Source organism: Bos grunniens, chromosome 19 (genome assembly GCF_055505025.1).
Source record: "Bos grunniens cultivar Pamir isolate PY7600 chromosome 19, Bosgru_T2T1.0, whole genome shotgun sequence".
Taxonomy (NCBI): domain Eukaryota; kingdom Metazoa; phylum Chordata; class Mammalia; order Artiodactyla; family Bovidae; genus Bos; species Bos grunniens.
The window spans coordinates 16,255,863-16,282,859 of record NC_141183.1 but is presented as its reverse complement, the minus strand read 5'-3'; the positions used below and the strand labels follow the sequence as shown (position 1 = coordinate 16,282,859).

At 46.9% G+C, this 26,997-nt stretch overlaps 1 protein-coding gene and 1 long non-coding RNA gene across 3 annotated transcripts in view; one reads left to right on the top strand and one right to left on the bottom strand.

Annotated features, from left to right (window-relative positions):
* Window positions 1-26,997, bottom strand: part of MARCHF10 (membrane associated ring-CH-type finger 10) — a 99,964-nt gene that overhangs the window by 7,398 nt on the left and 65,569 nt on the right. Inside the window, 4 exon segments of the mRNA XM_086357084.1 lie at window positions 2,604-2,717; window positions 10,419-10,528; window positions 13,173-13,339; window positions 20,352-21,780. Coding sequence (XP_086213210.1) covers window positions 2,604-2,717; window positions 10,419-10,528; window positions 13,173-13,339; window positions 20,352-21,780 — 1,820 coding nt within the window.
* LOC147351388 (uncharacterized) overlaps window positions 1-26,997 on the top strand; it is a 46,238-nt gene that overhangs the window by 14,874 nt on the left and 4,367 nt on the right. The window contains exons 1-2 of one of the 2 annotated variants that reach the window (XR_015147480.1): window positions 20,507-20,701; window positions 25,136-25,230. This is a non-coding gene — a long non-coding RNA (uncharacterized LOC147351388). Of the gene's footprint in view, window positions 1-20,506; window positions 20,702-25,135; window positions 25,231-26,997 lie in introns of those variants that run through there. The other variant, XR_015147481.1, reaches the window with a different exon arrangement.

Genomic DNA, 26,997 nt, shown 5'->3' with positions numbered 1-26,997 from the left:
AGGCCACAGTCTGTGGGGTCACAAAGAGTCAGACATGACTCAGCAACTGAGCACATTCACACCTGTTTTCCTACTTCCATTCGGGTACCTCTTAATTAGTTCTTAGTACTGGTTACTGCTTGGTGGTTTATATGGGTGAGAACTACTGGGCTGGCCAAAAAGTTTGTTTGGGTCTTTCTGTAAGATGGTACAAAAACTTCAAAGGACTTTTTGGCCCACCCAATATTTCGGGGGAATCTCAAATTACAAGTAAGCTTGTGATGAGAGAAGTGATGCCCTGTCCTTCCTGCTTCCTTCCCTGCTGGCTCCCAGCTTGCTCCCCACATTACCTGCTCCTTCTCTGGGATAGTTTTACCAGAACATTCTCTAGAGTCAATGCTTTAAGGGCGTGGGTTTTTCATCCAGTGGGTTGTACTCTCTGTTGCCTTCCTGTGTGCGCCTTACAGTTCCAGAGGCTAATGTCTCTTGCCTTTGTTTGTTGATGGTATGGCCATCTGTAACCTTTATTGAACCCTGGGTGCTTTGAAGTTCAATGTGCAATAAAAAGTTCATTAAATAAGATGTGGAATCGTGAAAATAAGGTTACAGAAATGTTAACAAAGGATCATTTCCTGCTTCCTGTTATACTTAAAAAAAAAAAATGTATGTCTCTAAGGAATTTATGTCACCATTAAAACTACGGAAGTGTAAAAGGAAGGACAGGCCTGGGTCAGAGAGAGGGTGAGATGCCTGAGGAGATGTCTTGGCGAAGACCCAGCCTGTTGTCTTAATTGAGAGCTTAGGGTCTAAGGGGAGAATGGAAGCCAGAAAGATATAGAGACAGATCTCAAATTCTTATGATGAATGGTTTGAACCCAACATTTCTAGTGGCGTGTGTGTGCACTCAGTCATGTCCAACTCTGCAATCCCATGGACTATAGCCCACCAAGCTCCTCTGTCCATGAGATTTCCCAGGCAAGAATACTAGAATAGATCGCCATTTCCTCCTCCTAGGGGATCTTTCCCACCCAGGGATCAAACCCACATCTCCTGCATTGGCAGGTGGATTCTCTGCCACTGAGCCACCAGGGAAGCCCATTTCTAGCAGGGATGGCTCCAAATGGATTGCCACGGCCTCCAGTGGTGCAGGGACTGGGGCTGTGTAGGGAGCACTTGGAGTCATTGGGTTTCACCTTCAGACAGTGACTGGTGCTGGCAGGTGCCTCTTGTCCACTTGAGGTAGAAAAGTAGAGACAGAGAGACATGGAGAGCCAAGACGGTGAAGAGAAAGAGGTGCGTGGGATGCGTAGCAGAGCATCACTATAGCTGCCTCACGGTTCCACTGGCGGCTGGTCCACGGCTACACTGGCTTGCTTTCCAATGGTGACCTTTTTTTTTTTTTGCCATGTGGCACTGTATGTGGGATCTTAGTTCCTCGACCAGGGATCAAACCTGTATCCCCTGCATTGGAAGCATGGAGTCTTAACCACTGGACGACCAGGGATGTCCCTTCTGAACTTGTGAACTCTGTGAACCTGTGAATTCAGTCCCTTCTGAATCTGTGGTGACCTTCTAAAGTGAGCAGAAGGTCAAATTTCGAGGCTCAGGGGGTGTCCTGGAAACCCCAAACACTAAAAGCATATCCGTGCCTGGCGTGGCCTTCGGGTCAGGAAGGCACCCCTGTCCTGACAGTGCTCTTCCCTGGCCCAGCCACCGGGCGCATTTGACAGTCCCCTGGGGCTCAGGGTTCTGACTCGATAATGGCCAAGGGTGTCTGTACGTTTCAGAGGTTGCCCTGTTCTCCCACATTCTGATCTGAGTAGTGGATCTAGGCTTCTCCCCCGACACCACACAGTCTGCTAGAGGGCCCTGGCTCTTTTATTAAAGGAAGGGCAGCCACAGATGATCGTTCCTGGTAAATACGCTTCTCTAATGACAGATGGGACCCCATCAGCACCTTTGTTTCTTGGCATATACACACACACAGATGCTGGGATGACATACCCTGGGAGCCAAAGCAAAATAAACAGCTCCCTTGGCTGGGGGCAGGGAAGGCTCCTATTTCTCATGGACCCTCCTTGCTTGGGCAGTGGACATCCACGTGTGATGCACACCCAGCCCCCGCAGCCTTGCTGGCCTCTATTTTGGGGGCCAAATATCCCTAGAGACCCACTTGCTTATATAACCATTAATGACCATTTAATTACCACTCATATTTAATAGGAAACAATTACGTGACCTGGTGGTTCAGATGGTAAAGAATCTGCCTGCAATGCAAGGGACCCAGGTTCGATTCCTGGGTCAGGAAGATCCCCTGGAAGAGGGAATGGCTATTCATCTATTCATGTTGGTATTTTTGCCTGGGGAATCCCATGGACAGAGGAGCCTGGTGGGCTACATCCCCTGGGGTTGCAAACAGTCAGACACGACTGAGCAACTAACACTCACACTTGACTGTCACTTTTCAGCCAGAGGGCCGCTGTGCCTGTAGCTGGCAGCCATTAGTCTTGGTGCCAATGATGACGGTGCCATATCCCACCAGCTGAACACAGACACACATCTCCTAAAGCACACAGCAAGGTCAGTGACGCTGCTGCTGACGGCCCAGGCGGGGCCCCACTCACCCTCTCTCTTGTGGCCCGGTCGTGGTTGAGTCTCATGAGTTCTGCAAACCTCTGTTCATAGAGATGAAGCAGCAACACCAGGTACAAGCCTGAATTCATTAGCTCATTTTGTACCTACAGGTGGACAAGAAAGCCTTTAAGTTCATCTATAAAATATTCACGGGCTCAATCACAGGGTGGAGGATCCTAGGCCAAGAGGGCACAAGAAATAGGAATGGGAGCCCAAGCCCCAAGGCAAGGCCTGCTCTGGAGGGGGACCGGACAACAGAGCAGAAGGGGACCCGGGGTGGAGGCATCCTGGAATCCTTGACTGCCTAGTGGAGGATGCCTGAAGAAGCTCCTGGCCTGGTCCTGGGCTGTGGACACTCACTGAGTAGTTACCTGCCATGGCCTTGAGCTGAGTGTTGGGAGAACACAGGGCCAAAGGTCTCAGCTCCCTGCTGGGACCCCATTCTGTGATGTGGGAGAGAGTGTGCCTCATTCAAAGACGGCTCCCGTATCAGTGGGATGTGTCAAGGGCCACAGAGGAGTTGTGAATGGGAAGAAAGAGGCTGGTGGCATATGACCTGGGAGACAGTGTCTCTGATGGTCCTAAAGGATGGTAGGGACTTTGGGAGGTGGCTCTGAGGGCCATTCAGGGCCTTTTAGACAGAGGCCCTGAATGGCCGCACACACATGAGGGGGCGGAGTGTTTGTTGGGCAAAATTCTCTACTCGTATAGCTGGAGTATATGGGGAAGGTGCTGGCTTTGAATTTTTAAAAAGTCTTGCTGTGGGCTGGGGAGATGGTGCGGTGGGACCACATTAGGCAGAACGGAGGCAACTGGACGTCATGTTGTGTGTACACGTGTAGCCGCTGGCCGCTGAGAAGGGGAGTCAACCGGATAAGACTGTATGACTCAGGAAGGCAGACGGGTCTGTTGGAGAATCTGGGACACAGGTCCATGGTGGGAACATTTGATGTTCCTAGATCCCTTGTTTGCTCAGGGAAAGGGCCTCAGGCCTTAGTTCTCTAAGTTTCTCCCTTCACAACTGGGCTTAGTGATGGTCGCACCTAGGGGCTCCCTGACTCCCCACCCTCCCTGGCTGCCCTATTGTCATCTAAGCCCCAGAGAGCATGTGCCCGGTGGGGCCTCGGATGCCCAGTGGGGCCTCAGATGCCACGTGAACCTCAAGGCCTCTGCGCATGCTCTTTCTCACATGGTTTGTTGGCTTGCTTTTGTGCGTCTGTTTCTGTTGAAAATCTTTATTTAGCCGTGCAGGGTCTCAGTTGCAGCACTCGGAACCTTTGCTCTTTAGTTACGGCATGTGGGATCTTCAGCTGCAGCATGCAAACTCTTAGTGGCAGGAGGTGGGATCTAGTTTCCTAGCAGGGATTGGAGCCAGACCCCCTGCACTGGGAGCATGGGGTCTCAGCCTCTGCACCACCAGGGAAGTCCCTTCATGTCTCTGCTGTGAAAACTCCTCTGCCAATTTCCACCTTTCCAAGGCTGTGTCCATGACTTTCTTTACAGCCGTCACAAGGTCGCCTCCTTGCAGAAGGCTTCCCGATGAAACGCATTTGTTCCAGGCGTTCCTCCCTGAGTCCTAAGCCTTCGTCTTTGCTGTGTATGCCGCGTCGTGCACTGGCTGATATCTTTGCTTTTTCTCGGTGGGTGGGTGGTGGTGTATTTTTCTCACTGGTGCTGACAACACTGGGAGGTTCCTCTAGGGAAGATCTGACCATCCGAGTGACCGTGGTGCCTCTGTCCTTGGCTCCTTTGGCAGTCTGTCTTGCGGAGCCTCGCCCTGTGGACCTGCCTCGACCTTCAGTAAATTCTCAGATTTGTGATGACTCCTCCCCGTCTGCCACTTTATTCCCCCATCTGTCCTTGGGTCAGATCTCCAGGGTGGGAGGATCGGGGATGGGCCAGACGATGCTCAGGAAACCCCAGGGGACTAGAAGCCCCGGCAGAGGGCACGGCCCTTGACATCACCCTTGAGAAAGGTCGAAACCGTGACTGCTTTCCCAGGAGAACTGAAGCTCAGCCTTGACACAGTAGCATCTCAGTGCCGCCTCCTTCCTTTCCCCCGGAGGCCCGAGGGGCTTCACACGCCCGGTGTCCTATTCCCATCCCATGGAGGGCAGCGCAGGAAGCCGGCACAGAGCACACCCCTTCCAGGATGGATCGGCTGCCAGAAAAGGTGCTCAAGCTGAGCAAAGATCCTTGCGCTCTTCCCTTCTGCATCGGGGCCAGCTCTGAATCTTGGTGACCACTGGCCTCAAGGTCACTGCTTGAGCCCCCTCCTGCCCTACAGACCTGCCTTCAAAGACTCCAGCCAACAGTCCTTAGTGGTTAGCCTATTTTTAGCCTTTCTCTTCTGACCTTGGCCTAGAACAGGCAGAGAGGAGATGGCTCGTTTCTCTTTTTTCTGTGTTAAAGGCCTCCTCCCACCTTCCCCAGGAGCCGGTGCTTCCTTTGCCATCTGTCTCAGGAGCCACCACCTCTGGGAAGCCTTCCCGGACTACCTACCACACAGACCAAGCCTTGTCCCTTGTTGACTTTTCCTCATGGGGGGCCTCCCATGAGCTGTCGATGGCTGTCTCCTGAGTGCTTGCTTCACCAGGAAGCCTTTCTGCTCCCAGACACTCTGATGCATAACGGCAAGTCAATCAGATAGAAAATGGCTTGGAACTATCAGGCCTGTCAAAGCGTGCAGGGAAATCATTTACTTTTTATGACTCCATAAGACCCGGAGGCATGCAGATGGGAAAATATCCACTAATGTTTTCTGCAGATCATTTGAAAAGTCACTTCCAGCAGATTGTGTCTCTTCCCTGGTCTGTGGGAGGGAACCTGTCACTTGGTGCCATAAATCTCGCTGGCCCAGCTCCTTTATGTGCCCTTTGCAGAGCCTGTGATGCTGGACAAAAGGGGCCGGGTGGGCCAGTCAGCGCAGACATTTCATAGTCAGCGTGGAGTCATCCTTTTTACCCTAAGCCACAAGTGGGAGGCGTTTGTTATCAGAGAGTTCCATCCGTCGTGTTTGGTCGGTGAGGGCAGGATGAGCTAATTTTTGGAGCGTTATTTATTGGAGTTGCTCCCGACCTGACCCTCCACGGCCCGTGTGCATCACACTTTGCTGCCCACGTGCAACAGCAGAGATGGGGGTGGGGAGGCACGTGAAGCAGTGGGCAGGAGCTCAGGGGGGCACTCTGCCCACCTACCAGATGTTTTCCTTCCTTTTCTCCTGCCCTTTTATTTTGTTCAAATCCATTTCAGCAGAGAGATTTGTTATGGATGGAAATTCTCAATGTAATCTGCTCAAAGAAAGAGAGCCTGGCTAAGAGTTCTAGCAAGTCTTCAAATATGTTCCAAGGATGCTCCCAGGTGTGAGGGGGATTAGGTGGCTACGTGTGTCCAGGGACATCTGTCCACAGCCGAGAGGGAGCACGGTCAGCGGCCGAGAGGGAGCACAGTCAGGCCTGTGCTTCCAAACAATGATAGCCAGAGGCCCGCTGAGCCCCTCCTGTGTGGCAGGGGCCAGGATGGCAGGGGCACTTCTTCATCACACAGGGAGCCTGGAACCCCAGAATGGGCAGCCTGGGGCCACCATGCCCTGTGACATTGGGCAAAGACTTTTAACTGTGCATGGAGAAGGGGACTCCATTTATCAGTGGGGAGAATTATAGCCTCTGCTCTGCCTCCTTTCCTCAATGCGTGATGACAAAATGAGCTAATATGAGTGGACGTGGTATTTCGCAAAACAGAAAACATCCTGCAAGAGACAAGAACTAAAGCTAGGACTGGGGGCAAGGACCACATGTGCCTTGCCTGCCCCTTTGCTCCTAGTGCCTGGCCCATGCCTGGAATATTATTGCTCAATAAATACATGCATGGATCAAAGAATGAGGGGGAAAGTGTATAATTTTGGGTTAGTGATGACTTTTGACTCTTGTGGTCCCAACTTTAACACGTGTCAGAATTACTGAAAGGGCCTTTTAAATGCAGTTCCTGGACACCCCCTTTTCCCAAATGCTGATTCACTAGGTCTGGGCAGGGCCCAAGAACGTGCATTTCTAGCAAATTCCCAGATGATGCTGTGGGCCCTGGTTTGGCAACCACCCATCTCAAAGAGCTGCTCTCAGCTAAGGATCAACAGTTGGTAGCCAGTAAGCAGAATCTGGTCTGTGGATGTGTTCTGGTTGAAAGGAAGGAGGGTAGGAAAGAAGGAAGGATGTGACCACCTTCTGCTGGAAGGAGTATTCACTGCCTTGCCATAGTCGCCACCGCTCCCAGTGGATGGCACTTGGGAGATTCTGAGCAGCTGTTAATCTGCCTGGTCTCTATGGCATTTGAGTGTACAATCTCTGACCTCAGTTTTTCTTAAACTTCTTTTCTCCTGGTCCATTTTGCAACCTGGACTGTTCCTTGGAGCTCTATCTGTTGCCATCCAGGAGCTCTTCCTTCCGCTCAGAAACCCAATCAACCAATCCATCAATCAATTGTGAGTCCCACCTCCAGGTTCAAGAGCGTGCGTGCGCACACATACACACACGATAATATGGAGTTGCTTCATGGGCAACACTGCAGGGAGGTGGGCAGTGGGTGTGGAATGCCTGCTGGGCTTAATTTCCAGGCATCTTTGAGTAAGGGCGGGAGCAAGTTGATGCCAACCCTGGCAGGCCAATAAATGGACTGCCTGATGCCCACAGCCCAAGGTGCTTAGTTCAGGTCCTGGTCTCCCCTCCCCCCCTCCAGCTGCTTTAGCTTCATGGGGCCACTCCCCAGACAGCCTATAGGAGTTCCTAATCCAGCCACCTGGAGCCTGGTAACAAGCCCTGACCCTATGGGGACCACCCAATGTCCAAAAAAAGGAGGGAAAATCAGATTTCAGTGCCCTGTTAGAGGTCACGGTTAGCATTCCTGCTGGCTCTACTCAGGTGCATTGAACCAAAGCCGGAAAATACACACTAATCCAAGTCCCTCAGAGAATACTGACAGTGCTGGCTGGGCACCGACTGGGCAAGTCCACAGTCTGTGGTCAGACGCTAAGTGAGGTATCTTAGAGGGCTTTGTCCTCAAAAGCCTGTGTGTGGAGGGCTCACTCTTTCTCCTCTCTGGTCTTTTCTTGGCTGTGCTGGGTCTTAGTGGGGGCACACGGGATCTCTGATCTTCACTGAAGCATGTGAGATCTAGTTCCCTGACCAGGGATCGAAGCTGGGATTCCCTGCATTGAGAGCACCAAGTCTTAGCTACGACCACCAGGGAAGTCCCCGTCACTATCTTTGTGCTAAATGACAGTTACTCCCATCTTCATCCGTGGAGAGTTTCTGAACTTGTGGAAGTCACACCTCCCTAGTGCCTCCAGTTTAACTCGGACTGTTAGCAAACAGACACTACTAAATTCACCACCAGCCATCGGAACAGTCGGAACTGCCGTAAAAGAGGGAGCCCTCGGCTGCTTTCCATCCGCAGATAAATATTGCACATTGGTTCTTGCGACCTTTGTTCTCCCACCAGGGTAGGTCTGTCAATCTAGTTTCTCCCTGTGATTATAATGAAGGGCATTTTCAAAAGGCTTTGATGGCCTGTCAAGTTCTCCTCGAAACTAATTTAAACTCTTTTCTGCTTCCATGTCGTGTAATTAGTGTGCTGGGTATTTTCCATCTTCCCCTCCAGCTCCATTTTTCACTCTGCTCTGCGGCCGAGAGGCTGATCTCTATGGGTTGCGTTTACTTGGGCCCCTTGTGCTTGGGCTCCCCATTGTGTTCAGGTCCTAGGAGGAGACCAGAGGGCAGGAGGAGAGAGGCTGGGGTAGTAATCTCCCGGTTCCCTCTCTGCGGGGCAGTGGGGTGGCCATGGCAGCTTTCCCCTACTCACAGGCTGGTGGTGACTCTCTCCTGGAGCCATAACCCAGGATTTAAAAAGGTAACTATAGGACTGCCCAAACTCAGGGGAACCATTTCGACTCTGTTGTGCTTTTTGCACAAAAAAGGTCTGGCTATAGGCCAGGGCTTCCCTGGTGGCTCAGCGGTCAAGAATCTACCTGCAGTCCAGGAGACACAGGAGACGTGGGTTATCAGGTTCAATTCCTGGGTCGGGAAGATCTGGAGGAGGGCATGGCAACCCACTCCAGTATCCCTGCCTGGAGAATCCTACAGACAGAGGAGCCTGGTGGGCTACGGTCCACAGGGTCTGAGAGAATCAGACACAAATGAAGCGACTTGGCACACACACATTGACAGGCCAATGATCTGAAAGCCAAAGTGACTCCTCTGAAGAGTGACATTTCAGTTGCTAACAATGATTTTATGGTTTTTATATTATGCCCTTTACAGTTGTGGTTATTAATCATTTTTTCCCCTAATTGCGTGATGAGGGAGGTCAGTCTTGAATTATAATGGTAACGATGGGACGTTTTCATTTGAGAGAAATATCTATTGACTGCTTATTGTTTGCCAGGCATCGTCCAGATCAGCACTACCCAATAGAAATACCGTGTGAGCCACCAATGCAGACAACACATGTAACCTGAAAATTTCTAGGAGCCACAATAAAGAAGTATAGAAAGAAACTGGTGAAATTATTAATAATTTTAATAATGTATTTTATTTGATCTGATATGTTTTAAATATCATTTATACTGTAATACGGGCTTCCCTGGTGGCTCAGTCGGTAAAGAATCTGCCTGCAATGCAAGAGACTTGCGTTCGATTCCTGGGTCAGGAAGATCCCCTGGGGAAGAGAAGGGCAACCCATTCTAGCGTTCTTGCCTGGAGAATCCCATGGACAGAGGAACCTGGCAGGCTACAGTCCATGGTGTTGCAAAGAGTCAGACACAAATGAGCAACTAACTATTTATTTTAAACTATAATATAAAGTTATTTATGTGATTTTTTTTTTTAAGAGTGAAAGTGAAGCTGCTCAGTTATGTCCAACTCTTTGTGGTCCCATGGACTGTAGTCTACCAGGCTTCTCTGTCTATGGGATTTCCACTCTTAGTTTTGGACTGAGCCTTTGAAATTTGGTGTGTAACACAGCACATCTGGACTGGAAGTAACCACTTGTTTGTGAGCTAGCTGTGTCTGTGGCTTCCATGTTGGGCAGCATAGCTCTAAACAGAAGTGTTTGCCGGAGACATGGGCAATGAACTATTATTTCGGGCATAAACCACCTTCCCATCTAAAGTTAACTCTTTCACAGTACTAGAATTGCAATCCAATGGCCCAGGAGAGTTAATTCACGAGGTGTTTTGTTTTGTTTTGTTTTTAAACACACAATAGGGAAATTCCATGGTTGTCCAGTGCTTAGAACTAATTGCTTTCACTGCTGAGGACACAGGTTCAATCCCTGGTTGGGTGCAGCCAAAAAAAAAAGCACAAAGTAAACAGGTAAACAGGTGCTTACATGTTTTTAAACCCTGAGCAAAGCTGTTCCTCATTACCCCCCAAGATTACTCAATATATAAATTGGGGACTATTTCTCCAAGACCCTGATTTTTTTTCTCTTGTGGCTATTCAACTTCAATTGTTTCAGCAAATTTGGGTGTGGAGCTTGCCAGACTTTTCCTATTTCTATATGTCTAGTCAGCTACTGCAGCTTCCTACTTTGTCCCTGACAGTAGTGGGACCTCAGCAGTGGGACTAAGTCTTCTAATCCTCCAGTGGTCCGATTTGGGAACAGACTTTCTCAGAGAAGCGAGCTGAATTGGGAGCCTTGCACAGGACCTCTGCACCCCACCTCCACTATTATTCCTGGTATCAGAGAAAGAGCTCCTTCCTGCCTTATACCTCTACCCATGTGGACCCAGCATGGGTAGGAGGTTCTCTTACCCGGGACTGCTGGTGCTTCTGGTAGAACTCGGTCACATTGAAATCATCCAGGTTGACCAGTAGGCTTTGCTTACACATCTCACAGGTCTTTACAGCACCAAGATCTGCTCCTTAAAATGAAAGAATTTTGTTACACGTAACCCTTTTGGTGTTGACATTTTGAGAGCGAATTTGTATGTGTTAGGAATTCTGAGTTTTGGTGGCCTTTTTATAGTGGGTCATCTTCTGTAGAAAATGACCTTGAACCTGAGAGCTGAAATTTTCTTTGTCATTGTTTTCATTATTATGCAAGCTTCCCATGAGTGAAATTCCCGTGACTTTTAAATAACAGGTCTTGCTCTCTGTTTAAATATAAACACATAGGTTCATAAACTTGGAATTACTACATGGAGGCTGAGAGTCTGTGACACACGTGTTTGCCAGAAGAGTGAACACTGGGTCTATGTTACTGATGTTTTTCCTGGTAGATCTAACACAAGTCCAGGCAAATAAATTAGTAAGGACCAAATTGATGGCAGAAGCTATCCTCGACCTATGGCTTAAAAATCTGCCTTTACTTCTGCCCATGTAACTCCCCGATTGAGAAAGTGAGGGACCCCAGGCCCACATGTGGGCTGTGGTATAGCGATATCTGGGTCGAACACTTGAGCCTGAGCTCAGCCTCATTTGGGAAAAGACACAGGAGAAGGCTTCCTTTGTTCCTGGTTTGTTGTTGTTGATTTTTTGTTTTGTTTTTTAATATAGTTATTTATTTGACTGTGCCAGGTCTTACTTGTGGCCTGTGGGACCTTTAGTTGTGGCATGAGAACTCTTAGTTATGGTGCATGGGATCTAGTTCCCTGACCAGGGATTGAACCTGGGCCCTCTTGCACTGGGAGTACAGAGTCTTAGCCACTGGACCACCAGGGAGGTCCTCCTGTTTAGTTTTGTTTGATGCGAATTCTAGATCAGCACGTTTCCCCCCCTTTATCCTATTCCTCAGTGCAAAGTGGAAGATGCAGATCTATGGTTGTTATATCTAAGCAAGTGTGATGCCGTCTGTCCTTTCCCCTGGTGTAGGTGCTGCATTTTGGTTAATGATGTACTGGTGTTTGTTTTATGCTTTAGAAAACAGAGGACTGGGAATTCCCTGGTGGTCCAGTGGTTAGGACTCTATGCTTCCAATGCAGAGGGCCCAGGTTTGATCCCTGGTTGGGAAACTAAGGTCCCACAAGCCACCAGGCACGCCAAAAAAAAAAAAAAAAAAAAGAATACAGAAGACTAATCAGTTACTTGAATTTATTTGGTAAAGATAGAGTTTGTACAGTTTTACAATCCAGTTCTACTTTTCCCCAGTGGGGATACAAACAGGTAGTAAATTATAGAGACTTTCAAAAGACAAGGATGAACACTGATCCCTCATCTGCATTTTGATGACTTGGTTTTTTTTTTTTTAACAACATTCTGTAATACTTAAGGCTATGGATCATCCCATGTGTCCTCCAGTCTAATCCTGCCTAGCACACCCAGGCCAGAATTGGCATTTACAAGCATTTAGCAGCACTTTCATCACATATCTCATGAGTAATTTTTTCTGTTCTAGATGTTTAATTGGCCCAAATTTCTAGCAAGATAAAGCATCGCACGGCAGGGTCATTAGCTGCTGAGATCCACTTGTTCTTTGCTCTCTGAAGGGCTAGGTTCTCTGCTCACTGTGCAAAGATGCCTTTAAGCAACTCGGGCTGCAGTTGCTACTACTCTCCTCCAGATGTGGAGAAAGGGCCTTGAGGAGAGAAGAGTTAACTGGTTCATCCCGAGTGTTCATTCCCTGATTAAATGGTGTGCTGTGCTTGGTGAGGGGGGGGCTGGCCACAACCCATAGGGACAGGGTCAAGGTCAAGGTCTCCTGGGTCGTCTAGCACAATGACAACCAAGGAGGACACCATGGAGGAGAGAAACAGCCTCTGGCTCTAGGGTAAAAAGTTTGCAGAGATGGGGACTCTGAAAGACATAGCAGGTCTTTTCAAAGTAAACTCTTCTTTGCATTGGCGTCCCCCTTTTTTTTGTTATTCAAGTTGCTCTTGTTCATAAATATTTTAAAGAAACTTCTTGTTCCCTGCCAAGAAAACTACAGCCGACCTACTGACGTGGCTATATTTAGGTTATAACCTCCCCAGGGCGTTGAGAATGGGGACTTCACACCCAGTTACAAGCTCTGTTAAAGACAGAGCTGCCAAAATGAGCACAATGGGAATCTCTTTATCTAATGTAGGGCTAGAAAAATTACATTGGTAGGCTTTTCCTTCCCCTGTTCCAGAAAGGCAGCTTGGCTCAGTTTCTGGGTGTCAAGCCTCTCCACACCTTCTCTCACAAGTCAAAGGAAGCAGGTCTTGCTGGGGGGTCTACCAGCTGTCCTGACTGCTGGGTGCTTGCTAAAGTCCAAGCATGGGCCTGTTTGTGGTTCCCTCTTTCCCAAGAGGTAATCTTAGCATCTCTGCTCAGGCCTCAAGCAGGAGTAGAATTTAATAGCACATTCCAGGATTCATCCCTGAGCCTTGAAAAAAAAAAACAAAACAAAACCAAAACCAACTCATTTACCTCCCATAATTTGAAAGCAGCATTTAGTCCTGATCCTGTCTGTCATGGGCCTCCCAGCAGGAGCCCTGGGCCAGTGCCCCCCTGTTCTCTGTTGTCGGGGCTCGCGGGTCCCACACGGCGGCATCTCGTGTTAATTACATATCGCGGCACGTATGTCCTTCCACCTTCCCCACCTACCTGATGTTATTTTCACTTTCAGCCATTTTTTCAGGCACTCCTGATGAACAAACTGCAGGCTTCCCACACAGCCGCATGGCTCCAGGAGAGGGTTGGTGGGGGAACCCCCGGCTATCTGACAGATGCGACACAAGTCTCCCTCCTCCTCGGAATCCTCCTCCAGGAGACTAAAAGGAAAACAAGCGCTCGTCACCAGGAGTCTGCACGTCGGCAGTTTCCACAAATACTAGTTTCCACAAATACTAGCTCCCAGAGCGTCCTTGGGGCCGGGGGAGCGGGGTGGGGGAGGTGGAGGGAGCCTGGAAGGAGGAAGGTTGAGGGAACCCGATCTCCACCGCTGCGCCTTCCTGGGGCTCACCCACTGCTCCCTCCGACCCTGCTGCATGGTCACTGATAATAAGTGCATGGATTCTTGTCAGGCTTCTTTGCAGTTACCAATGGGTGCGAGCTCACCAGGAGAACCCAGCGCTCCTATCGCACAGCTAGAGATTGGGAAAGGACTCCAGAGGGAAGCTGAGCCAGAGGCTAGGAGCCCCTCTCCACACCTCGGCCACTGTGGGGTTTAGCTGGTGTGGTGTGTTAGTGAGTGTTGGGGGGAGGTGAGCGTGGGGGGATTTGTGGTCAGCAGGCCTGGGTTTGAGGCTTCCTTGAGTTTGATGACATGCTGCTTAAGCTTCCCGGGTCTCTGTTTCCTCAAGTGTAAAGCCATGAGGATAATCTGACAACTGCTACCTACTTACAAGGGTGGTAAGGGCAGCCTGGGTGCAGGTGATGGTGATAAGGTGCATCTGGAGCCTGTCGAGCGTTGGCAGGTGCTACTCAGTAGATGCTGGTTGGGATGAATGATGAACCAGTGAACTTGGACCTGAGCTCACCATTACCCTTGCCAGTGAATTATGCCGACATTCCAGAATATAAGATGCTAGTATGTGATGAAGATGGAATTAGTGAAAGTGTAAGCAAACATATTTGTATCTCATAAACAGTAAGTCAGGAATAGCTGGTAGATATTTCTGTAGGGAGGGTTTTGAGAGGCCTAAGGCTATTTTTTTGTGCTTTAGAATCTTCATGGGCCTGGGGACTGTCCGGTCAAGGAAAGGAAAATTGGCTGGAGACTAAAATCAACAGAGAGGAAGAAATAGCCATTGCTCTGGATATAGGAGAGTATGCTCAGTTTCTTAAGAGAATTTTCTCCCCAAGAAAGGGAAGTTCAATGAAAAAGAACAGAATTGCACTGTCTTGTGATAGTCACCAACAAAAGAAGAAATATGCCATGTTTATCAAAAAAAGACTCCCCCAGATAATCTATAGATTCAATGCAATTCCAATGAAAATCCCAACAAGCTGATGCTTAAATGTTTGTATAGTGAAAGATTCTTATGGAACAAAATGGAGAGGGAGGCTTTGCTCTGATAAATTTATAAAGCCGCAGTCACTGAGATGATGTTCTTTAGGGAAAAACAAAAAGGCCAAAAGGACAGAACAGAGAGTCCTGAGACAAGCTTACACACTTATGTTATATGGCAGATGCGGCTCTGCAGGGGGAAGATCCTGGGTGTTCAAAATGCATACCTCACACCACACATTTAATGTCACACTTGAGTCCAAAATTCATTTCACATTAAGTCCTAAGTGTGCAAAGCAAAACTGTAGAGATTTTGGAAAAGAGTAGGTAGAATGTCACAATGACCCCAGGTTACAAAGGATTTCTTAATTAAGACAGCAAGATACAAATCACAGTCCAAACAGAAGATGGATACAATTGACTACATTAAAATTAAGAATTTACTTTCCTTAAGAAAACATCAAGAAAGAGGAGATACCAACTCTTAATACAAATTGAGAAAAGATATGTCCAAGATATAACTGTCAAAGGATCAGATTAGTTGCCAGAATATATAATGGGTTCTTTTATATATATATATATATATATATATATATATATATATATATATGAAGGATTCTTAACATAAAAGAAAAATATTCTAAAAGAAAAATAGGCAGAAGACATAGGTAAGCATTTTGTAAAAGAAGAAAGACAAATGGCTGTTTAACATTTAAAAGAGTCAAGAGGGACTTCCCTGGGGGTCCAGTACTTGACTCATCTCGCAGGGGGCACAGGCTCAGTCCCTGGTGGGGAAGATCCCCTGGAGGAAGAAATGGCAGGCCACTCCAGTATTATTGTCTGGAGAATCCCATGGACAGAGGAGCCTGGAAGGCTTCAGTCCATGGAGATGCAAAGAGTCAGACGCAACTGAAGTGACTTAGCACGCACTGTGCTAAGTGTAACTCATCGAGGCAGTACACATCATGCATATCATTGTACACATCGTTGAGACAGTATGTTAACTTGCACAGTGGAAGCTGTGCTACCCACCAGCCCAGCAAGTCCACTCTTACATATATATCCCGGAGGACCCTTCACATGTACGCCAGGCGACGTTCACAAGACTGATCGTGCACCATCGTGCACAGAAAACAGTAGAGGACGCAAACGTCCATTGACTTGTAGTAATTCCTAGGACGAAGTAGTCTGTAGTGGTGAATGCAAATGCATTAAACCCGAAAATATCAACCAGGATGCATCTGCCTAATGATATAAGTGGGAAAAGCAAGTCACAGAACAGCTATTCCATTTCTATGGAGTTCAAAAATAATAGAAACATTTCTACAGGTTCAAAAATATACACAGTGTGTTGTTTAGAAGTGCATATACTCATATGGTGAAGCCATAAGGCAAAAAACTTCCAACAGCAACAAGATAAAAAGCAAAGGAATTATAAATTCAATGTAAGAATGCTTTCCAGGGGCAAACAGTCAGACATGACTGAGCACTTCACACACACACACACACACACACACACACACACACACACGGGGTGTTAGGAGGGAGGAGATGAAGGGAGGACATGAGGAAGTAGGGTGGGTGAGGGGCTCACAAGCTCCAGTGAGTCTCTGTCTGCTGGAAGGTGGTCATACAGATGCCTAGGTTTTGTTCTAATCCTCTGCTGCTGTTGCTGCTAAGTCACTTCAGTCGTGTCCGACTCTGTGTGACCCCACAGACGGCAGCCCATCAGGTTCCCCCGTCTCTGGGATTCTCCAGGCAAGAACACTGGAGTGGGTTGCCATTTCCTTCTCCAATGCATGAAAGTGAAAAGTGAAAGGGAAGTCGCTCAGTCGTATCCAACTCTTCGCGACCCCATGGACTGCAGCCCACCAGACTCCTCCGTCCATGGGATTTTCCAGGCAAGAGTACTGGAGTGGGGTGCCATCGCCTTCTCTAATTCTCTAGATGTGTGCAAATGTTATATACTTATTTGTATGTATCTAACTAGTCAAGGGAAAAGTTTAAAGAGTGTAAGAGGCATTGAGAAACGGGCTTGAAATCTTAAAATAAGGCATATTATAAAATATGACCATGTTTACTAAAAATTGCATTTATATGCAAAGACCAAAGACTGGAAACAAAGTTTTTCACAATGCTTTTCTCTGGATTATAGGGTTATTGGTTATTCTTTTAAGTCTGTATTTTTAATATTTTCCAAAATGAATGCTTTTCAAATAATTAGAACAGCATAAGGTTTATTATATACAGAAAAAGAGAGTGTCTGATAAACACAGTGCACAAATAACAGCTGTTTAATGCATTACTACCCCTAGACGTAGATGCATTTTTAACAGAAGTCATTTTTCACCCAAAGGCGTTGCTTTGGGATGATGGAAATCCAGACCCCTGACAAGTGGGTTTAAAAATGTGTTTGGGGGTAGGTGAGGATGGATTGGTGCTGAGACCTTTTGGCCCTTAACCCTGGGTCAGTCTTTTGGTAGTTTGATATGAAAACAAAAAAAAAGTGCCACTGACAAGGAAGGTAACTTCATCCCAGCAGTTGGAGAAGAGCTATAGGAGTATGTGTGCATTCTAAGTCTTAAGTCTTATCTTTTCCTCCTTTTTGCACTCAAATTCACTGCCATGGAATTTTCTCACTTGCAAATGAACACTAATAAGTTAATGGCCCAGTGAGCCATACTAACACACGAGAAAGAGGGCTTGCCTTCAAAGAACCACTTTCCAGATCAGTAAGCCAACATCAAGGCATGGTAACCCCTAGGAGGAGTGAAATGGTCGAATCCTGACATGATGCTTAATGATGGCTTTAAAAAGTATCACATTTCATAGTTGTGAAATATCCCCAAATCATCTCACAAGAAAGGAGATATCAAAGAAAAGAGCAATTCAAAAAAGATCTGATTTCTCTCTTTCTCATGCATGAGAAACAGCACAGAAAATGGAAGCAGTGGTCACCCCAGCGTGGCCCTTCAGAGAACTGAGGTAACTATGGTAACTGTTTGAGACTGGCCTTGTAGTTTGGAAGATTCAAATTCTAGAATTGTTGGTTGGATTTGCCCAGAGTCCCATGGGGGAGAGCTGGTGAACTTCAAGTGCTGAGTGGCTCCTTCTCTGGGGAGATAGCAACCTTTTCGTAAAAATCTCTAATTGCTGGGGGTGAGCGGGTGGGTAAGGGAAAGCCATGTATAACAATCAAAAACGCTTGGGATTCCCTGGCTGTCCAGTGGTTAGGACTTGGTGCTTCCACTGTAGGCGGCATGGGCTTAATTCCTGGTCAGGAAAGTAAGTTACTGCAAGATAAGCAATGCAGCCGAAAGACGTGCTATCTGGCAAACTTGCCTTTCTTACAGTTATAGCATGCAAGGGAAAAAAACACTTTGGGAATACTGAAGACATTGGGCTGGAACACAGAATGTTTCTTTGTAAAGATATATATTTTAAAAGCAACAAAATAGACAATTTTCTTGAAAGAAGCATCATTAAAATGTCAAGGAAGGGCTTACCTGTGATTTAAAATCCCATGAACACTGAAATCAGATTGATTATATTCTTTGTAGCGAAAGATAGAGAAGCTCTATACAGTCAACAAAAACAACACCGGGAGCTGACTGTGGCTCAGATCATGAACTCCTTATTGCCAAATTCAGACTGAAATTGAAGAAAGTAGGGAAAACCACTAAACCATTCAGGTATGACCTAAATCAAATCCCTTATGATTATACAGTGGAAGTGAGAAATAGATTTAAGGGCCTAGATCTGATAGATAGAGTGCCTGATGAACTATGGACTGAGGTTCGTGACATTGTACAGGAGACAGGGATCAAGACCATCCCCATGGAAAAGAAATGCAAAAAAGCAAAATGGCTGTCTGGGGAGGCCTTACAAATAGCTGTGAAAAGAAGAGAAGCGAAAAGCAAAGGAGAAAAGGAACGATATAAGCATCTGAATGCAGAGTTCCAAAGAATAGCAAGAAGAGACAAGAAAGCCTTCCTCAGCGATCAATGCAAAGAAATAGAGGAAAACAACAGAATGGAAAAGACTAGAGATCTCTTCAAGAAAATTAGAGATACCAAGGGAACATTTCATGCAAAGATGGGCTCGATAAAGGACAGAAATGGTATGGACCTAACAGAAGCAGAAGATATTAAGAAGAGGTGGTAAGAATACACAGAAGAACTGTACAAAAAAGATCTTCATGACCCAGATAATCACAACGATGTGATCACTCACCTAGAGAAGTGAACTGGGCCTTAGGAAGTATCACTACGAACAAAGCTAGTGGAGGTGATGGAATTCCAGTTGAGCTATTTCAAATCCTGAAAGATGATGCTGTGAAAGTGCTGCACTCAATATGCCAGCAAATTTGGAAAACTCAGCAGTGGCCACAGGACTGGAAAAGGTCAGTTTTCATTCCAATCCCAAAGAAAGGCAATGCCAAAGAATGCTCAAACTACTGCACAATTGCACTCATCTCACATGCTAGTAAAGTAATGCTCAAAATTCTCCAAGCCAGGCTTCAGCAATACATGAACCATGAAATTCCAGATGTTCAAGCTGGTTTTAGAAAAGGCAGTGGAACCAGAGACCAAATTGCCAACATCCGCTGGATCATTGAAAAAGCAAGAGAGTTCCAGAAAAACATCTATTTCTGCTTTATTGACTATGCCAAAGCCTTTGACTGTGTGGATCACAATAGACTGTGGAAAATTCTGAAAGAGATGGGAATACCAGACCACCTGACCTGCCTCTTGAGAAACCTATATGCAGGTCAGGAAGCAACAGTTAGAACTGGACATGGAACAACAGACTGGTTCCAAATAGGAAAAGGAGTACATCAAGGCTGTATATTGTCACCCTGCTTATTTAACTTATATGCAGAGTACATCATGAGAAACGCTGGGCTGGAGGAAGCACAAGCTGGAATCAAGATTGCCGGGAGAAATATCAATAACCTCAGATATGCAGATGACACCACCCTTATGGCAGAAAGTGAAGAGGAACTAAAAAGCCTCTTGATGAAAGTGAAAGAGGAGAGTGAAAAAGTTGGCTTAAAACTCAACATTCAGAAAACAAAGATCATGGCATCTGGTCCCATCACTTCATGGCAAATAGATGTGGAAACAGTGGAAACAGTGTCAGACTTTATTTTTCTGGGCTCCAAAATCACTGCAGATGGTGACTGCAGCCATGAAGTTAAAAGACGCTTACTCCCTGGAAGGAAAATTATGACCAACCTAGATAGCATATTGAAAAGTAGAGACATTACTTTGCCAACAAAGGTCCATCTAGTCAAGGCCATGGTTTTTCCAGTGGTCATGTATGGATGTGAGAGTTGGACTGTTTAGAAGGCTGAGTGCCGAAGAATTGATGCTTTTGAACTGTGGTGTTGGAGAAGACTTTTGAGAGTCCCTTGGACTGCAAGGAGATCCAACCAGTCCATTCTGAAGGAGATCAGCCCTGGGATTTCTTCGGAAGGAATGATGCTAAAGCTGAAACTCCAGTACTTTGGCCACCTCATGCGAAGAGTTGACTCATTGGAAAAGACTCTGATGCTGGGTGGGATTGGGGGTAGGGGGAGAAGGGGACGACAGAGGATGAGATGGCTGGATGGCATCACTGACCTCGATAGACGTGAGTCTGAGTGAACTCCAGGAGTTGGTGATGGACAGGGAGGCCTGGCGTGCTGCGATTCATGGAGTCGCAAAGAGTCGGACACAACTGAGCGACTAAACTGAACTGAACCTTTTTAGGAAAGCACTGCTTTTTGGCATTAGAGAAATGGAATTTTAAAAATATAGATGCATATTCATACATTTATGAAAACCCCTCACCTTTCTTGTATTTTCTTGAGTTTCTCAGGATCCGTCTTCATTTTAGGGGCTCCCTTTGCTTTGGTAAAGCCAGAGAACTCCATTCCGCTCCCATTCTCATTTTGGTTTGGGAACTCAGACACTGCAAAGAACGTAAAAGGTCTGTTTTCTTGCAGAGACCGTGCCACGTGCAAGTGGCCTTGTACATTCATTCCTGATGGGGAGGAGCTGGAAGACTCCATCAAGGACAGGTTGCCCTGAGGATTTGGCAAGAGACCGTCTGTATATAAGGGAGCCTCCTGAGCCGGGCTTGTTGAAGTAACATCTTCTGCTCCCCTGACATCAAGGTCATGTGCACTGTCTACTGGAAGGTAACTGCAGTTTTCAGCACCAGCAAGTAGATTCCTGTTTCTAATGGGGGACAGTGGTTGACGACCGCTAAACCTGGAACCTTCCTCCGAGTCTGAACTGGGAACTAAGGTAGATGATGGGGGCAGGTCTGCCAGAGTATCATCTCTCAGAGTGAAATGTGTGACTGATCCAGGCATGTTATGGGATAAATTAACTGATGGTCTTGGAGCCATTGGTCTACCAGCAAGGAAAGAATCAAGAGGGTTACTAGACTCACTTAAATAGGCCTGACAGTCTCTTTCATAAGCATGGGTTCCAGGCCTCTCTTCCATAGAGATACCATCACGGGATTCATTTTCAGCATTGATGTCATCCTCATCCTCCAGGCTGGGTTCGGATTGGGTGTCCCATGAATGAGAGGCCTTTTTCTCACTTTCACAGTCACTGCTGTCTTTTCCTTTAATAGATCCCCCATCAGAGAGCCCAGGGTCTTGGGACATCCTTTGCCCGACAGAAGATTGCTCTGTCACTGGCTCCATCGCATTGCTAATTCTTAAGGAGCCATGCCTGGCCTCACTTCTCCTTATAGAATTCGCTCTGCAGTGTGCAGGATTTTCTTCAGAGTTTTTATTTTTGGCCTGAGTGGCCAGTGTCCCAAGGAATCTACTTCTCTTATGACTGGAAGGAGAACGGGGCGGGTGCATGCAAGCCATCAAAAGTTCTTCCTCCATGTGGGTTTCCTCTTCTGTGTCATCATGTTCACCTCCAGGGTTTGAGGATAAAATGGAATAGAAGTCTTCGTCTCTGAACCGAAACGTGGTCCTTCTCGGCCCTCCCAGGGTGCTGGCTACAAGTGGTGGCCCCAAGGACTCATCCAACTCTTGGGGACTGTGTGTTCCTTGGAAGGCCTGGGGCAGGGCTGAGTGTGGCGTGCTCTGGGAGCGCGTGCCTGTGTCTCCTTTTCTGGCTCGTTCAGTGCGGGAGTTTTCCATCACCATTATTACTTGTGAGGATGGGACCAAGTTTCTTCTCTCTTGAGTGGGCCTCTTCAGCTTGGTGTCACTTGCCCATGCTGGATGTTCTTGTTGAACTATTGGATCTGCATTGAGAAAAGACAAGCTTAATCATTTTACTGTAGGTGCTCGTGGATGCAAGACCTCTTAATACCAAGTGGGAGGGTCCTATAAGGCAACCAACAAGCCCTGGAGAGGAAAACGGATGTGGTTAAAGTGGCTGGAGGTACTGAAAGTGTCCAGGAGAGTCCGCCTCAGTTTAAAAGTAAAGTGTGAGTCACTCAGTCGCGTCTGACTCTTCGCGATCCCGTGGACTGTAGCCCACCAGGCTCCTCTGTCCATGGCCTCACTTTACCACCTACAAATTCTGTTTTGCATACTTGTGGAGCTCAGGTTGGTCCTGGGGCAGCAGAGTGACCCTGAGGATACAGATCTTTTCTGCAGAAGCTCTTGGAAGACTGTCCAGCCCCCACATCAGTCAGGGCTGATGATGAGTAAAACCTCTCATTCAATATGAATATGATTTTCATATTCATACCTGTATTTGTTGAGAAGGAAAACCAGCGGTCCAGGAATGATTATTACAGAAACTACCAGCGCTGACCCATCCCAATTCATTCAACATACATTCATACTCCTGCTTCACACGCAGCTTCACAGAACCTTAAGAAATGCATGGTCCACTGTGGCAGATTGGAGGAAGGCTCTAGAAACTGGTGTCCCATTAAATTGATGATTGTGGTTACGTTTACTATTCCCTGCAGATAAAAATCATAACTCTCTCATGAAATCATGATCTCCCCTTTGTCACTAGCCCCTAATCAGTTTGTGACCTCTGGCTATGATAGAATTCCTCTCCATTGTCTCCTGAATCTGAAGTATAGGGAGGTGTAGAAAGAGTCGGGTGAGTGCCCAAATGGGTGGAATCCTCTGAGGGTGAAATGGTTTCATTTACAAGGTAAATGGTTAAAATTTACCTTGTAAAATTAGTGAATAAGCACAATTTATTGAGGGCAGCATGCTAACTGTGCTATATACATTAGGAAGTCCCATAACTTGCCAAGATCCTATTTCCAGTAAATGATGGAGTGAACATTTGAATTCAGGTCTGCCTGATGCTGCAGTTTGTCTCCATAACCACTACCCTGTGTTGCTCCTGAAGAAACAATTTCCTTGTGAAAATAAGAATCTACTTCATTCATCACGTGTGAACTGCTGAGCATTTTTACCCTCGTAGTGTGGATAGAACACTGGACCTACTTCTCCGATTCCACTCACCTGTGTTCCCTCCTGCCATCAGCCCTCCTCCCACCCCACCCTCCCCTCCCCCCGTTCCCCTCCCTGCTGTCTTGCAGGGTCTGGTGAGGCGCTATTTCCTTATCCTTCTAAAGCAATTCACCCTGTAGGGTGGCCAGGACTCCACAGCTTTAGGAAGGCCTGTGCGGTAACAGCTCAGGCAGGCAAAATGCAAATCCTCTGAGTGTGCAGCTTAGCTAAAGGCCAAGTCCATACAGTCTTGCTTTAATGGAGCTCCCAGGGAGCACCAGTCCTGGTCCCTCTGTAAGCCTCTTTTCACTGTGAACCACATGGGACACTCGGGGACACAGTGAGAATCTTTACTCATTGGCTCTTCTGGAAATCAGTTAAGCTTTCCTATCAGGCTCCCCCTGGGTTTTATAAACCCCAGTAAGAGACGAAGCAGTGATTCTAGGATGCTCTGGTATGTGGCTGTGGATATAAAGGAGTGGAGCTGTGTTTCCACCCAGGCTGGGCTGATGGTTTTTTAAAGAACAAATGCTTCTGCGTAGTGATCTGAGTTCTCCTGATATATGTATCTGTTGTTGTGCTTGTGTTCAGTCGAGTCTGACTCTTCATGACCCCTGGACTATAGCCCACCAGGCTCCTCTGTCCATGGGATTTCCTAGGCAAGAATACTGGAATGGGTTGCCATTTCCTCCTCCAGGGGATCTTCCCAACCCAGGGATCGAACTCACATCTCTTGTGTCTCCTGCATCAGCAGGCAGATTCTTTACCACTATGCCACCATATGTGTGTATATATAAATATATACATATATATATATATATTACATGTACACACTGCTATTTTTATTTATTTTTGGCTGCACTGGGTCTTCACTGCTGCATGTGGGCCTTCTCTGGATGTGGCAAGCAGGGGCTACTCTCTAATTGCAGAACGTGGACTTCTCATTGTGGTGGCTTCTCTTGTTCCAGAGCACAGGCTCTAGGGCGTGTGGGCTCAGTAGTTGTGGCACATGGGCTTAGTTGCTCAGTGCCATATGGAATCTTTCTGGACCAGGAATCAAACCTGTGTCCCCTGTGTTGGCAAGTGGATTTTTATCCACTGTCCCACCAGCCAAGTCCATATATATGGTGTTTTTTTTTTTTTTGTATATATATATATTTTTTTTTTTTTTTTTTTTTTTGAGAAAAAGGTAGTACGGTGGATTCAGAAGTATAGTCTTCAGTTGGTTACTTTTCATTTTGAATGTGACTGGAGAAGGAAATGGCAACCCACTCCAGTATTCTTGCCTGGATAATCCCATGGACAAAGGAGCCTGGCGGGCTACAGTCCATGGGGTAGCAAAGAGGCGGACACGAACTGAAGTGACTGAGCACAAGGGCCTCAGAGATTAGCTAGCAAGTGCTGAGACCTGAATCTTCTGGTTGTGAACACACAGAGCAGCTCCTCTGCCCTGAGTCTGTTTAGTTCAGGCTCCGGGAGATGCCCCCACCCCCCCACCCCCAATAGGCTATCAGCTAGCTAGGTAGATAACAAGAATCTGCTTGAGTGGCTTCTGAAACCCAGAAACTGGAAACAGCAGGAGCCACATCTTATTTCACGGAAGCCACTGACACTGGCCTCTGGGGCAAGAGGGAGCTGCAGGCTAAGTGCTGCCCTGCAGAGCGTGCAGATTCCAGAAACGCCGGGGAATGCGTCTCCACCCTTCCTCACCATCCCAGCAGCCTTCCTCTTTAAAAATTCAGTCCCTGTGTGTTTCCCCTAAAGGTGGCAGACTGTGCTATTCTATGTTTATGCTAGTTTAACCCTTTTTCTTGTGTCTATCAAATAGGGAGCAGATTTCATAGCTCCAAGCCTGGGATGACCCCTAGACTGCCTATGTCCAGGGATGTAGTCTTCGCAGCTCAGGCCTTGCAGATGCTGCTGAGGCCTCTCTGAGGCCCTGCATGGGCTCCAGCTGTGAGCGGAACGCCTGCTGTTTCCAGGAGCCCAACTAGGTGCGACTGTACGTTGTAGGTGCAACGAGATGAAACCAGAAAAAGCACCTCTCTGCCCGAAGGCTGTGGCTTTGTTCTAGACTTCTACATGTGCTTGACCAACAGTTTTCATCTGTTTTGACAGCCATAAACTTTTAACTGTTTTCCTCTGGTTAATAAAAGTAGTTGATATTTATTGTAGAAAACTTGGGAGACACACAAGAGGATGAAGAAGAAGTGAAAATCACCAAGTATCTGAAACTCAGAGGAACATTGCTGCTGTTCTGGAATTCAGAGGTGGGTTGCAAACTCAAGACCCCGGGCTACTTTTATTCTGCAGTTGCCTGTTTGAACACTGAGTTACTTGCCTTCAGGCGGAGTGTGTCTGGTGGACTGCAAGCATCCTAGCCGGTGTTAGGTACCTCTGCCCTTCCCGCCTGTTCCCTGAAGACATTTGAATTTACAACCCAGGGCTTGCTTATCTAGAAATACTATTTTTAAAAACAAAATTGGGTATTCGGGCATATACAATTTTATGTCCTGCTTTCTTTCCCTAAACATTTTTATTGTGAGCATTATCTCCTGCCATTAATTGTTCTTTAAGAACATGATAATGATTCTACTCTAAGGGTACATTATACAAACCCTTCCCCCTGTTGTTGGGTATGTAGATTCTTTCCAGATTTTTGCTGCCACAAATCACACCATGATAGACATCCTCGCTCATACCTCCTAGACTGCAGATCTTATTTTCTTAGAATAGATTCACAGGAGTGGAATTGCAAGCTCTCTAAAGACAAGGACACAGGTTGCCAAATTCCAGTTTGGCCCAAGTGACCCTCCAGGTAGGATACGAAAGCATCTCTCCTAACTGTGGTGGTTCCTGGGAGTGTAGCTGCGGGCTTGGCATAGCACCTGCGTATCTGTACCTGGAAAATCTTAGTAGTTTCACTATCAGTATTGAGCAGTATTTTTTATATAATTTTGTTTACTCTATTTATTTTTATACTTGTGCTGGGTATTCCCTGCTGTGTGGGCTTTGTCTAGCTGGGGTGAGCAGGGGCAACTCTCTAGTGGGCGGTGCGTGGGCGTTTGTTGCAGAGCACGTGCTCCAGGGTGCACAGGCTTCAGTAACTGTGGCACACTGGCTCAGTTGCTCTGCAGCCTGTGGGATCCTCCTGGATCAGGGATCAAATCCATGTCTTCCGCATTGGCAGGTGAATTTTTCACCATTGAACCACCAGAGAAGTCGTTGAGCATTATTCTAAAAAAAGACCTTAGCCCATTTGGTAGGCCAAATTTCTCTCTTGTAAATTTACATTTACTACTGAGTGAGCTTGAACTTTTTACCCCCCTCCCCAGACTTTATTAACCACCTGTATTATTTCTTCTGTGAAATTGTCTGCAGTGCCTCTTCCCCGGTTTTCCTATTAGGTATTCATGTTTTCCTTATTGATTTGTAAGCGCTTTCAATATATTAGCTCTCTGTCACATTTGCTTTGGATCTCTTGCTGACACAATTCAAACATCTGGCTCCTACTCCAACTTATGCAAACTACTTTATTATATTTATTCATTTATTTTTTTGCAAACTGCTTTGGAATGTGAAAAAAAAAAAAAAAAGGACCAGAGGCAAGATAAGGAGTCGGGGGTATAATAGAAGATCAGGACAAATTCTCAGTGAATCTCAGGATAATAGAAAGTATCTTCTGGGCACACGTGGAGGATTAGATGAGCCTCGTGGGTCAAGGAATGTTTGATACACGGGGAACCTCACCTTCCAAATAGCAGTCTAGAGTTCACTGAGGACTGTCGGGGAGATGGCAGGAGAAACTAGCGGTAGTTGAGTTCCCGCAATATTCAAGTGCTGCTGAGAATAGCACTTCCTCTCGTTATTCTAGCAAGGTAGATTTCATTATCCTTATTTTAAAACATGGGCACTGTAACCCAGACTGGCTTCTTGACCACCCCAGGCTGCACCACTGGGAGGATGGAGGGCTGGGATTAGCAGTGAGCTCTGCCCTTCCTGCCAGGAGGCATTAGATCACTGGGGGCCTCTGGACA